The sequence below is a fragment of the Phocoena sinus genome, chromosome 1 (genome assembly GCF_008692025.1).
Source record: "Phocoena sinus isolate mPhoSin1 chromosome 1, mPhoSin1.pri, whole genome shotgun sequence".
Classification (NCBI taxonomy): domain Eukaryota; kingdom Metazoa; phylum Chordata; class Mammalia; order Artiodactyla; family Phocoenidae; genus Phocoena; species Phocoena sinus.
Window position 1 is genome coordinate 112,910,607 of NC_045763.1, and position 14,077 is coordinate 112,924,683.

Below are 14,077 nucleotides of genomic sequence, written 5' to 3' on the forward strand. Positions count from 1 at the left end.
TGGTTGTGCTGGGTCTTAGTTGTGGCAGGCGGCTCATTAGTTGTGGCATGCAAACTCTTACTTGCGGCATGCATGTGGGATCTAATTCCCTGACCAGAGATCGAACCTGGGCCCCCTGCAGTGGGAGCACGGAGTCTTAACCACTGCGCCACTAGGGAAGTCCCCTTCCTACTACTTTTTTTGTTGTTGTTAATTTTTGTTTTTAATTTTTATTTTTGGCTGTGCTGGGTCTTTGTTGTTGCACGTGGGCTTTTCTCTAGTTGTGGTGAGCAGGGGCTACTCTTCGTTGTGGTGCATGGGCTTCTCATTGCAGTGGCTTCTCTCGTTGTGGAGCATGGGCTCTAGGCGTGTAGGCTTCAGTAGTTGCAGCACACGGGCTCAGTAGTTGCGGCATGTGAGCTCCAGAGCATGCGGGCTTCAGTAGTTGTGGCTTGCGGGCTCAGAAGTTGTGGCTCTCAGGCTCTAGAGCACAGGCTCAGTTGTTCCGTGGCATGTGGGATCTTCCGGGACCAGGGCTCCAACCTGTGTCCCCTGCATTGGCAGGCAGATTCTTAACCACTGCGCCACCAGGGAAGTCCCCTCCTACTACTTTTTAAACATTCTTTCTGGGCCTCCTTAAAGTCCCTCCTCTTCCATATGAACCTCACAAGCTAATATTCCACAGTTCTGTCTTCAGCTCTCTTCTCCTCTCACTCTGTATATTCCCCCTAGGTGATTTTGTCTACAACAACAGCTTCAACTATCACCTGGCTATAAACTGATAACTTTCAAATATCTGTCTTCATCTTGAATCTTTCTCCTCCAGATGCATTTCTGCTTGGATGTCTATCCCACAGATACTTCAAGTTAACATGTGAAAAACTAAACTAGTTTCCTTTTCCCTTAAACCTGCTCCTTCTTTTATATTACCCATCTCTATGAACAACGGTACCACCAGCCACCCTAAGGCAGGTGCTGGAACAAACTATGAATAGTCACCATCCATGTCAAGAGATAAATGTAGTATATTTTAATAGTTACTACTTTGAAATAAATAATGATATGAACTGAGAATATGAAAAAAAATCATGGTAAGTCTGCCTGGGGAATTCAGGGTAGTGCCTGACACACAGCTGGGGCTCAGTAGATATCAAATGTCTTAGTTTACTTTGTAGGCACTATTGTATTTGTTCACAAATGTCCTAGGCACCTTAAAATGACTAGAGAACAAACAACTTTGAACCAAACCTCTCCTGAGTGTTTTAGACAAATAATATAATCAGCTAATTAACAAATACTATTCTACAAGAAATACTGTACCTTTCAAGACTGATAGGTTCTTACTCAGAGTTAAGCCTACTAAGCCCTACATAATTACTCCCTCTCCTACTCTATTACCTCTTCTACTACTTTCCCCTTATTCTCTGCACTCAGCAGCAGTGTCTTCCTTGCTCTTCTGTAAACATGCCAAACATGCTTCTGCTTCAGAACCTTTGCAATTGCTATTTCCTCTTCCTGGAGCTCTTTCACCCAGATATCTGTATGGTTCATTGCTCTGATGTGGCCTTATCAGAGAGGATTTCCCTAACTACCCTGAGTAAAATAGTCTGTATGCTTAGCACTTAGAGCAATGTTGAACATATAGTAGAAATATAATAGATATTTGCTGAATAAATTAAGTTATTTGAGATTCAAAGATTCAAAAATAGGAAATATTTCAATATCAAACACTGAGAATTTTATGAATTTCCTGAAAATTTCAGTTTTCTGAGAATTTTAATCTTTATACTGTTTTGTTTTCATTGACTATAGTAGCGCTCTATGTATCTCTCTTTGTTCAATCTTACAGAGCAGGTTTAGTGAATTTTTATTTATTTATTTATTTTTGGCTGCACTGGGTCTTCATTGCTGCACGTGGGCTTTCTATAGTTGTGTCGAGCGGGGGCTGCTTTTTGTTGCGGTGCGCGGGTTCTCATTGCGGTGCTTCCCTTGCTGTGGAGTGCGGGCTTCTCATTGCGGTGGCTCCTCTTGCTGTGGAGCACGGGCTTTAGGCACGCGGGCTTCAGTAGTTGTGGCACACGGGCTCAGTAGTTGTGGCTTGCGGGCTCTAGAGAGCAGGTTCAGTAGATGTGGCACCCAGGCTTAGTTGCTCCACGGCATGTGGGATCTTCCTGGACCAGGGCTCGAACCTGTGTCCCCTGCATTGGCAGGCGGATTCTTAACCACTGCGCCACCAGGGAAGCCCAAGTTTAGTGAATTTTTAAAAATTACTCTCAATTTAACAAATATTAATTAAGTAGCCACTTCAGACAATACCATCTTTTCTCAATTATTCATGTGAAAATAGGAAAGAACAAATTAAATAACATTTACACAAGTTCCTCCAAACTGTTTTCCCCAGTCTCCTATTTATAATTTGATTGAGGTTGCACATAAGCTCTGAAGTCAACAGATTCCAAGTTCCAACTACGCTTCTGTACCTACCCTTTGTTAGAAATTATGACAAAAATAATTTATAGTGCTTTGTTAAAAATAGAACCTATAGAAAATAAATGTAGTAGTATTATAATCATGCTTAACTAATTATTTTACCAAGGAACATGTATAGCATGCTCAAGGAAATATAGATTGGCAGCGAAAACTTAAGCAAAAGGATACTTTTATGGATAAAGACAAGGTTAGCGTGGCCCAGTTGGACAGCAGTCACCATGGCTGTTTTCTCATCCAGTAAAGCCACTTTCCCAGGAAGAGACATATTACATGAAACTCTGTGGTTTTGCAATTCCAGTGTATAATGTTCCAGGGGAAATTTCACCTCTGTAAGACATGAAAGATACATAAATGTAACCAGGGCAGCCATTCCAACGGACAATGGTGTATTGTTGGATTATAAGAGGAAGCAGGTCTAAATAAGAGTACAATCTGCTTTTAATTTCCCTCACTACGATGAATTTCTACATGTAGCCATTTTGAGGAGAATACTATATGAGTTTATTGTTGGTATTGCTTATATTCTTAAAACTCAGTGAACTGAGAGTAGGAGGAGGGATCCTCACTAAAGTAAGTAAAGGACTAATGTTAATGGAGCAAATGCACACTTTATAAATTCAGTGGGATTTTGGGGGTCAATAGAGTATTAAGTTTTTTAGTTAATGAACTGAGTTTCTCAATAAACACCTTTTGCAAAGATCATTCAAGTCCCTTCTGGTAAAGTTTCTTCACTTGCCCTCTAAAGCTAGTAAACTTTTGGTTGTTGTTTTAATAGACAATTCAGATGTCTATGGGCACTGAAGCTAAGCAGCATTAGCCTGTTTAAGACATGGAGACTATCTCTGCTCAGTATTAGCTCAAGTACAGCAATTAAGGGATATAGCTGATCTTTGAACAATGCAGGGGTTAGAGGAACTGACACCATCCCCCACTCCCTGATCACCATGCAGTTGAAAATCCGCATATTAGTCAACCCTCCGTAACCCCAGTTCTGCACTCATGCACTCAGCCAACCACGCATCCTGTAGTACTGTAGTATTTATTGAAGAAAATCCATGTATAAGTGGACCTGCACAGTTCAAACCCATGTTGTTCAAGGGTAAACTGTACTTTATCACAAAATCTAAAGACAGAAAGAAGTATTTTGCATACATAATGTGGAGTTGCTTCTCTTGTCAGCAGAAAGGATTTGGGAAATGTTAGTCTTAGGAAAAGATATTTACCTGTCATTCTTCCCTGAACCATTTTTGCAACTCGATATTTAATATATGCTCCTACTAAGAGATAAATATCATGGGATGGTATAAGAAATATATTCTCCAAAACAAGCAGACGTATCAATGCTGCTGCCACTTTCTAAAGGAAGAAGGAAAAAAACACAGTTTCCATAGGCAAAATCCTCAAGGTCATCTTCCTCATTAAAGTTTACTTTTTTTTTTTTTTTTTTTGCGGTACGCGGGCCTCTCACTGCTGTGGCCTCTCCCATTGCGGAGCACAGACTCCGGACGCGCAGGCTCAGCTGCCATGGCTCACGGGCCCAGCTGCTCCGCGGCATGTGGGATCTTCCCAGACCAGGGCACGAACCCGTGTCCCCTGCATTGGCAGGCGGACTCTCAACCACTGTGCCACCAGGGAAGCCCTAAAGTTTACTTTTAATAAGTTTCTTCTAAAATATTTTATCAAGATTTAAAAAATGCTTTCTTAATCACAGATCATAATTTCAGTTAGCCTTAAAAAGTGATCATGGGACTTCCCTGGTGGCACAGTAGTTAAGAATCTGCCTGCCAATGCAGGGGACATGGGTTTGAGCCGTGGTCTGGGAAGATGCCACATGCTATGGAGTAACTAAACGTGTGTGCCACAACTACTGAGTCTGTGCTCTAGAGCCCACGAGCCACAACTACTGAAGCCCGCGCGCCTAGAGCCTGCACACCTAGAGTCTGTGCTCCGCAACAAGAGAAGCCACCGCGATGAGAAGCCCGAGCACTGCAAGGAAGAGTAGCCCCCGCTTGCAGCAACTAGAGAAAGCCCGTGCGCAGCAACAAAGACCAAACACAGCCAGAAACAGATAAATTAATTAATTTTTAAAAAGTGATCATGTCAGCTCGGTGCTTTGTGACCACCTAGAGGGGTGGGATAGGGAGGATGGGAGGGAGGGAGACGCAAGAGGGAAGAGATATTGGAACATATGTATATGCATAACTGATTCACTATGTTATAAAGCAGAAACTAACACACCATTGTAAAGCAATTATACTCCAATAAGGATGTTTAAAAAAAGTGATCATGAATATTAATACTATATTAACTTTCTAAGTCACTCAAACAAAGAATAGAAAATGACAAGCTTTCTAAAGGAGAAGAGTAGGTAAATAAAAAGGCACTACGCTAAAATGGAAAAAGGTAAGACTTAATTAACGGTATGCCATGGAAACTCTTTTTTTTTTTTTTGCGGTACGCGGGCCTCTCACTGTTGTGGCCTTTCCCATTGCGGAGCGCAGGCACAGCGGCCATGGCTCACGGACCCAGCCGCTCCATGGCATGTGGGATCTTCCCGGACCAGAGCACAAACCCATGTCCCCTGCATCGGCAGGCGGACTCTCAACCACTGCGCCAGCAGGGAAGCCCCATGGAAACTCTTTTAACCAACTTCCAGTGAACTGAATTAGATTAAGTTACTCTGTATCCCTTGTTGAACGTATTGATTCTTGTGAAGGCTTACCCAATACAAGGTTAATAGGCTGCTCTCTAGATGTGCACACACCTTCCTGCCACTTGAATTAAACGCTTACCAAAATGACATTTGTTTTTCCCAACCCTGTTTATGTCAGTTGCACTTTTAATTATAATTACATTAAAAAACAATTATATGAAAAGAGTTGTTTCTATAAAAATTTAAATGTTTTGAAAAGAAGTTAAAGGTAAGCTGCTAAAATGTACTGCTATCAAATTAGGTGTAGGTGAGAAATGTAAAAGACTGGGGGAAAATCCTTGAAAAATATAGAATCCTGCATTCAAATTGTTTCACAAATGTGTAATTTTTCACTTGACCATAAAATAAAATGAAAAAAAAAGAAACTAGAAGCTGTAATTTATGCAAGAACCAGTATGTATATTTCTAACCAGTGAACTCACAGCCAAAGTTCTTGGACCTACACTTCAAAGGATTGGTGAATAAAATGCAGTTACATGTTTTAAGAGAAAATGTCAGTTGTAATTGGGTAATAACATGTTTAAGGAAGACAAGTTTGTAAAAAATGTTTATCCATTTCAAATGACTTTTTCAATTGGCCCAAATCATATCAGCTTAGAAGGCTTCTACTAAGAAAAACATAAAAACTATATATTCCATAGGCAAGACTATTAAATGAAAGTTTATAGCACAAACATTTTACCTTATAGAAGGGTTCAGAAATTCGAACTTTTACAACAGCAGCACCAGTTCTAATCCCAGACACCAAAATCATATCCCCTTGTTTCTCTTCCTTTTCCATCTCAGCTATATATACAGGGGGAGAATATTCTGCTTCAGAGTATTTCAAAATCCTAAAGAGATAAAATAAGGATTGTTTCTAGTAAATTAATGAGTCTTCTTCCAAAAGGCTCTGTGAGACTTTAAACATAATCTCTTCAATGTCTATATAGTGTCAAAAGTTTTAAATTTCCACCTGGACTAGATAGAAGAAAAGTACTTAATATGCTTCTGGCTAAAACTGTTATAGGACTAAAACTTGCATTGTCTGAGAGCTATTACTTGGTACTGAAGATAAAACTTCATACTATTATCCACTCACTGTATTTCGGCATGCATAGATAGCTTGAACAATAAAACTGGCAGAAGATACACCTGACAAATAATTGTACAGTCCTGAGCTCATGAACTCCTCTGCAGTGGCTCAAATTAAACTATCATAAAGGTACCTAAATCCATGCCATAGGTCATTCTACCAAAGACATTTCCCCCTGATAAATTTATCTGTTCCAAAAAGTTCCAGATAGAAAGATTATCAAAGCCCACACAAATGATTGCTGTTCAGTGTGGTACCCAAAGGCAGATGTCTCCTTCAAAGTTAGATGGTTATGTTTGATTTCAAGGTTACCTAATTTTGCTAGACAGTTCTTCTCTTGCTGATTCATTATCCTGGGCAATGCTCCACTCAAACGTCATCCCTGCCAAACTACTAAAAGTATTTCCTGTAGAGCAAGCCAAAAGCAGACAAGACAGAATCACATATTCAAAAATATTCAGGTATCTTTAACAAGAAAGGGAAACCTAACTAGAAAATTACTTTTAGGCTTCTTTCATTAACAAATAGAAGCACTATCATTAATGAATTAAAACACAAATACCAGGAAGACCCCTACACGAACAATGTAAGTACTGTTGTCGTATAAGCCTTCTAAAAGTGAAAGGACTCTGATTAAATTCTGGTTGACAAAATTATGGCACTCTCTCTGTTCCTTTCGACATAAAGGCCACCTTATAGTCTACCTCAGGGTTGACAGGTATCTCTAATCCTGATCCCTTCAATAAAAATTTTTATATAAACTAGAGTTGAATACTTTCTAATACCTTAATTTTTCAGATTAAAAAAATCACTCTTTACTAGTTTACAAGAAAGAAGCAATGCATTTAAATGTTCATTTTTTTACATATTACATTAATATAGTATATTAAAAGCATGTAAAATCAGTCTCAAGAAAGATAAGCTTAAAATTATAAAACTTTTTCACAGGTTTACATTAATTTTCCTGGCCTATGGAAAGTAGACTGATCAAAACAGAACTAAAAATAAATTCCGAAAAATGTTCTTATTGTTGATCTAGGGACCATTAAAACTCAGTGGCAGAATCTGGATTTTAATTAGGAAATTTTAATGAAAGTATGTAGCTAATACATCAAACCATACTCAGATTATTAATTTCCTCATGTACATGAACTTCATATGAGAAAATAAATATTATTTCCAATCTACTTTTATCTCTCAAATTGCTGTTTCCAAATGCTAAACACAAAGGTGTTTATTCTATTTAATTTTGTTGAATCCTTTGACATTCTTTTTTTTTTTTTTTTTTTCCTTTGACATTATTTACCTTCAGCATCCAATGCCCTCACCATCAGTTCCAGTGGTGAATCATCTACATAGAGTTCCCGGGTTCGAGATATAATTTCAATGCTGTCTATCACATCAACCTTAACATCACAGCGCAGTTCATGGTCAGTCACTACAATGAACCCCAAAACTGAGAATTTAGTTCAACAGGTCATGAATCTTTTAAATGTCTCATACACTCAGGAGCTTATTCTAAATACTAAGAAAAAGAAAGGTTGTAACAGTTCCTTTCAACCTGTGGAAGAAAACAGCATAGCAACAAAATATAAAGGCATTTGTTTACAAAAAGAGACACTAGACTAGTGATTCCCAAATACTGATCTATAATGATGTTTTCATTCATCCATGGAAAATGAGAAAAAATAAGAATTTTAAGACAGTAATAAATTAAATATATTCACTTCAAAGGAATATACTTTATCCTTACATTCTATATTACTTTTTAAATTATTTATTTATTATTCATTTTTAGCTGTGTTGGGTCTTTGCTGCTGCCTGTGGCTTTTTCTAGTTGCGGTGAGCCGGGGCTACTCTTCGCTGCTGTGCGCGGGCTTCTCATCACGGTGGCTTCTCTTGCTGCCAAGCACGGGCTCTAGGCACGCAGGCTTCAGTAGTTGTGGCACGTGGGCTCAGTAGTTGTGGCACACGGGCCTTAGCTGCTCCATGGCACGTGGGATCTTCCCAGGCCAGGGCTCCAAACCCGTGTCCCCTGCATTGGCAGGAGGATTCTTAAACCACTGCGCCACCAGCGAAGTCCCTGTATATTACTTTTGAAGTGTTAAAAAAATTTTTTTAATGAAATATGGTAAGAGTAGATTTTTAAAATATATTTATTTAGGAAAGTAAGAGGGTGGTAACCATATGTCAGTCCTGCCTGCCAATAAATTTTTCTCTCTCACTTTCTTTCATTTTTTTTTTTTCTGGACTGTGAGATTTAAAAATCTGAGAATCAGGGGCTTCCCTGGTGGCGCAGTGGTTAAGAATCCTCCTTCCAACGCAGGGGACACGGGTTGGAGCCCTGGTCCAGGAAGATCCCACATCCCGCGGAGCAACTAAGCCCGTGCGCCACAACTACTGAGCCCTGCGCTCTAGAGCCCGAGCGCCACAACTACTGAAGTCTGCGTGCCTAGAAGCCCGTGCTCCACAAGAGAAGCCACTGCAATGAGAAGCCCCTACTCGTCGCAACTAGAGAAGCCCGCGCCCAGCAACGAAGACCCAACACAGCCAAAAAAAAAAAAAAAAAAAAGTGAGGAAGGGGACTTGCGTTGTGGTCCAGTGGTTAAGAATCCGCTTTCCAATGCAGAGGACGCGGGTTTGATCCCTGGTCGGGGAAGTACGATCCCACACGCAGCGGGGCAACTATGGCTGTGCGCAGCAACTACTGAGCCTGCGCGCTCCAGCGCCCGCGCGTGCACAACTAGAAAGAAGCCTGTGCCACCGCCACAAAGATCCAACACAGCCAAAATAAATAAATAAATAAAGATGTTTTAAAAAAAAAAGATAAGTGAGGAAGGAATGAGGGAAAGAGAAAATCACCATTAGAACTCTACAGTAATAACTGCTACAGTCAAGATTCATAGATAAATGCAAAAACTAGTGAATGAAACTTTAAAGAGAAACAGGATATATCAAAGTATCTCCCCAAATATTTATTAGTTACTGTGGTGGTATTTAATGTATGTCCACAAATTCTTTGACACACCTCCCTCCAGGAGGTGAAGATTCATTTCTCTTCCTTTGAATGAACTGAACTTAGTGATCATTTTTAATGAACAGCATATGGAGAGAGAAAAATGGTAACTTTACAGTGGATAAACCTGATAGGCATTACCTAACAAGTGATCAAGGTTAAATCACTAGTGATAAGTCATGTTGATATCATGTACCCCCTGATATAATGCAATAAGAAGGCTTCTTCACTTCTGAGGTTTTCCTTCTAAAAATCTATAACAAAAAAAGTGTCAAGGTCATGAAAGACAAAGAAGGCTGAGAAACTGTCACAGATCAGAGGAGACTAAGGTAAGATAACAATTTAGTTTAGTAATGTGGTATCTTGGAGTGAATCCTAGAGCAGAACAAAGGACATTAGTGGAACATTAGGGGAGACTGGTGAAGGGTATATGGGAAATCTTTGTACTATCTTTGCAATCTCTTCTGTAAATCTAAATATTTTAAAATAAAATGTTTTAAAAATTAAATTAATCTTCTAACTTGACTAACATTTAACTGAAGGGACTTCCCTGGTGGCTCAGTGATTAAGAATCCACCTGCCAATGCAGGGGGACACGGGTTTGAGCCCTGGTCTGGGAAGATCCCACATGTTGAGGAGCAACTAAGCCCGTGTGCCCACAAACTACTGAGCTTGTGCTCTAGAGCCTGTAAGCCACAACTACTGGACCCGTGCGCCACAACTACTGAGCCCCCGTGCTGAAACTACTGAAGACCGTGAGCCTAGAGCCTGTGTTCCGCAACAAGAGAAGCCACCACAGTGAGAAACCTGCCCACTGCAACAAAGAGGAGCCCCTGCTCGACGCAACTAGAGAAAGCCCACGCACAGCAGTGAAGACCCGATGCAGCCAAATATAAATAAATGAAAAAAATAAGTAAATAAAAATAAAAGCCATACAGATATTTCTGGCCTATCAATATGACAATATCAAGTGCCAGAAACTCAGGGATACAAAGAGCCCTGCTCTGATTCTGGATACAAATAGCATTTCTCTTTTTAAAATTTAATTTAATTTAATTAATTAATTTATTTTTTGGCTGCATTGGGTCTTTGTTGTGGCACGCGGGCTTTCTCTAGTTGCGGCGAGTGGGAGTTACTCTTCATTGTGGTGCACGGTCTTCTCATTGCGGTGGCTTCTCTTGTTGCAGAGCACAGGCTCTAGGTGCGTGGGCTTCAGTAGCTGTGGCACACGGGTCCAGTAGTCGTGGCTCACGGGCTCTAGAGCGCAGGCTCAGTAGTTGTGGCCCACGGGCTTAGTTGCTCTGCAGCATGTGTGGATCTTCCCGGAGCAGGGCTTGAACCTATGTCCCCTGCATTGGCAGGCGGATTCCCAACCACTGTGCCACCAGGGAAGTCCCACAAATAGCATTTCTTAAGCCGCTCTGGTCTAAAATAAACTAGTGCAGTGCTTCCCAAACTTTAGTCTGTATGAGAATCACCTGGAGAGCTTGTTCAAAATACAGATCCCTGGGTTCACTCCAGAGATTCTGATACAGCAGATCTAAGGTGGGGCCGAGAATTTACATTTCTAACAAGCTCCCAGGTGATGCTTATGATGCAGATGCTAGATTCATAGATGACACTTTGAGAAGTACTAGTTTTTATACTGCCTTTTGCCTCACTCAAGACCAACCTCAGACCTTAACACCCAAGCTAGCTCTAATAGTTCCTTCCTTTCACCACTGATTCAAACAACCAGTTTCCACTCTGTATCAGGCACCATGCCAGGGGCTGGATGTACCAAAAAAAAAAAAAAAAGAAAAAAAAAGAAAAAAAATCACAGAATAGGATGTCAAAATTGCAGGAATCCTTTTTTCTACCTCTTATCATTTGAAGCCAACACCGTCTCTGTTAACCATCTATAAAAGATATCAGATTATTCTATTCTTGATGAACTGTTACATAGTGTGTTTTGTCTCAACATACCTATCTCTCGAGCAAGAATAATACTGCTGAGGCGTATTGGTTGGGTAGATTCAGCAATGAGCACAGCTTTTTGGGAACATAAGGTGCCATTTTCATATAAAGGCTCAACAGTTACTGCATCATGATGGGTGGAATGCCTGCCAGAATAAAATACTTAAAGAGTATGAAATAAGAATGTGGGTTAAAATTAACTTTTGGTATAACATAGATTCCTATAGTTTTTCCATGTTACATACTACCAGGTGTATTTAAATGATTCTTTAAAATAGAAACATTGCTTAGGGACACAAGATTTAAGTGGGAGAGGCTGATCAGAACATTTTCCAGTGATCCCTTGTGCCAAGTTACATTCCTCCCTCAATATTTAAAATAAGATTTTTACTTTCTTCCCTCAGTATGTAAAAATAGGATTGATGTTGTTTTTCCAAAAATGAGAGACCTGGCTTCTCACACTCTGAGGAATGAATTTCCTCTGATCCTAGAAATTGGGCTGCTGCTTTCTAAGGTGGAAATGTTGCCCAAATTATGAGGTGTGAGTCCAACTCAAAATACAATTTAAAAAATCATTAATATTTTTAGATGGATGGAAGGAATGGCTTTCAATGCTAGATTCATGCCTTCCATCATCCTCAGTCAGGAAATAAATCACACTGGATCATCACATAAGCCTGATTCCCTTGTACTTCCTCATAAAATGTGAGGTGAACTTCTTACACTCTGGACAAACCTTAGTGCTTCTCATAAGTGATAGTAAAGGGAAATCTACTCCAGTTAGGATGAGGTCTCTGATACTTTGGAACCCACTTCCGTTAGGTTCCCTCACACCTTAGGAAACCACACCACCTATGTTTGGGTCCTCTCACACCAGAAAATCATGTCTTTCCACCCCCAGTCAGAAAGTCATCCCCCCAGAGTTGATTCCCCCAAAGTTGAGTGTACACTTTGAGAGTACTCTCATATAAGGGGGGAAACATAATATTACAGGCAGATCTCATCTCCACCCAAAGTACATCTTCTCATATTACAAGAAGTTTATACTTCATGGTGTCTATGCCTCGATTCATTCATCTTTAAAATGGGAATAATACTACTTCATAAGACTGTAAAAACCAAATGAGTTAACACATGCAAAGTGCTTAGTTAAGTATGCAATAATTAGTTGTGTTTTTACACTGAAAACCCCACCTTATTTAGTTTGTAGAGAACTCACAACCTAAGCCTCTCTAGCCCCTCAATAAATTTCCTCACACCTTGGGAACTTCCTCTCTAGCTGTTTACACTGAAAGTTCTTCGCATTGGGTAGCCATCAATGCCTGAGGCCTCCAACACAGGGCTTCCTTGCGCTCTGACAGCTGTTCACACAGTGACTACCCCTTCCAACACACAATAAGAAGGCCAGTCTCACACCCTAACTGCTCATATAAGGCCCCACACATAAGCTGAAGACATCCCACACGAGGACAGGCCACTTCAGAAGGGCTGGCCACTGCACTCCCACTGACACCCCACTCCCAGCCCCTACGGGCAAGGGGTTCTTCAGGCCAGAGTGACCGCAAAGCATTCCTGTGGCGTCTCCAGTTGAGGAACCCCTCCCATTCTTCCTGGGTGGCGTTGGGGGTGCACACCCTCGTGACCCTCCACCCCTCACCAAGTGTAGCAGCCCCGCTGCGCCTCCAGCAGGAAAGGAACCCGGCCTGGCTCCCGGCCAAAGGGCAATAACACCTGTGGCACGTTAAGTTTGTTGGCCAGGGTTCCAAGCAAAAAGAGAAGCAGCAACAGGAGGCACTGCAGAGGCAAGCAGAACAGCCCGTCGCTTCGGGGCCCGGGTGATCCAACAGCCTTCATGGCAACCGCCAGCTCTCGGTTCCCGCTCAACTACAGCCGCGCCCTCAGCCCCACCGTCAGCCAATCCGCAGGCGTGACGTCATCAGGAGGCGGGCCTTCGTTCTGTGGGGAATTATGGGAATGTTTTTATGAAGCGCTCCAGCAAGCCGTTATGGAAACTTTAAGGCACATACCCAGCTACCCACTTAAAGGGCTACTTTCTTAAATATTGAGTGGCAGATTTTTTTAATAGTAAAGAACAAGCAGAGCAGTCTAAAAAAATAGTCTCTCACAGCTAAATTTCTCCTTCTGTTGCCTACTACGTTTGGCTCCTAGAGCAACTCCCTGCCCCCCCCTTTTTTTGGCAATAATTTCCAGTCAGCATCGGCCCATACATATAAACGGAAAAAATGTTCCAGTCTCTAGTATAAACAGCTGGACTTTGTCAAGGAAGCTGTCATTTTTACTAGGAAGTCCGTTTCATGTCCAGCCTCAAGGCCAGAGTGCAGAAAATGCCAGGCACTGGCGTCTCACAGGCAGCTTAGAAAGCTATCCACTCACGCTGCCTGTCTGTTAAGCAAATACTCTGAGAGCACCTCTTGTTAAATTAACTTGTTTTCTCCAAATATCCAACAGAGTATCAGCTCGAAGCCTGTCTCAGGACGGTTTACTAAACCACAAATGTATAGGAGTACGTAATCCGTGTCATATATTGTTGAAATTGTTTAGGGAGCAGAGCCTAATAAATCCAGATTTATAAGAATCAATACAGTTATAAAGGAAATGTATAGCTCACCCTGAAGATGCCAGTGTTAAGGTCCAGCACATAAATATTTCTAATCTTCACATTTACCCTAACAATACATATTATCTTTATTTTACAGATAATGAAACTAAATGACTGACATCAGAATACACAACTAGGGATCTGAGAGCTGAGTTCTGACCCCAGTTTTGGTCACCTTCCAAAATGTGTGCTCTACATCAAATCCTGTTGCTTCCACCCACAAAGGTC

The 14,077-nt window shown here is 41.0% G+C and overlaps 1 protein-coding gene across 1 annotated transcript in view; it reads right to left on the bottom strand.

The window, feature by feature from the left end:
• The window catches only part of NUP210L (nucleoporin 210 like), an 81,478-nt gene extending 67,467 nt beyond the window's left edge, over window positions 1-14,011 (bottom strand). Inside the window, exons 1-7 of the mRNA XM_032605013.1 lie at window positions 12,887-14,011; window positions 11,239-11,375; window positions 7,564-7,695; window positions 6,570-6,663; window positions 5,865-6,015; window positions 3,693-3,825; window positions 2,638-2,796 (exon numbers count right to left, since the gene is read on the bottom strand). Of these exons, the coding sequence (XP_032460904.1) occupies window positions 2,638-2,796; window positions 3,693-3,825; window positions 5,865-6,015; window positions 6,570-6,663; window positions 7,564-7,695; window positions 11,239-11,375; window positions 12,887-13,083 (1,003 nt within the window). The 5' untranslated portion in view covers window positions 13,084-14,011. The remainder of the gene's footprint in view (window positions 1-2,637; window positions 2,797-3,692; window positions 3,826-5,864; window positions 6,016-6,569; window positions 6,664-7,563; window positions 7,696-11,238; window positions 11,376-12,886) is intronic.
• Between the last annotated feature and the right edge of the window lie 66 nt (window positions 14,012-14,077).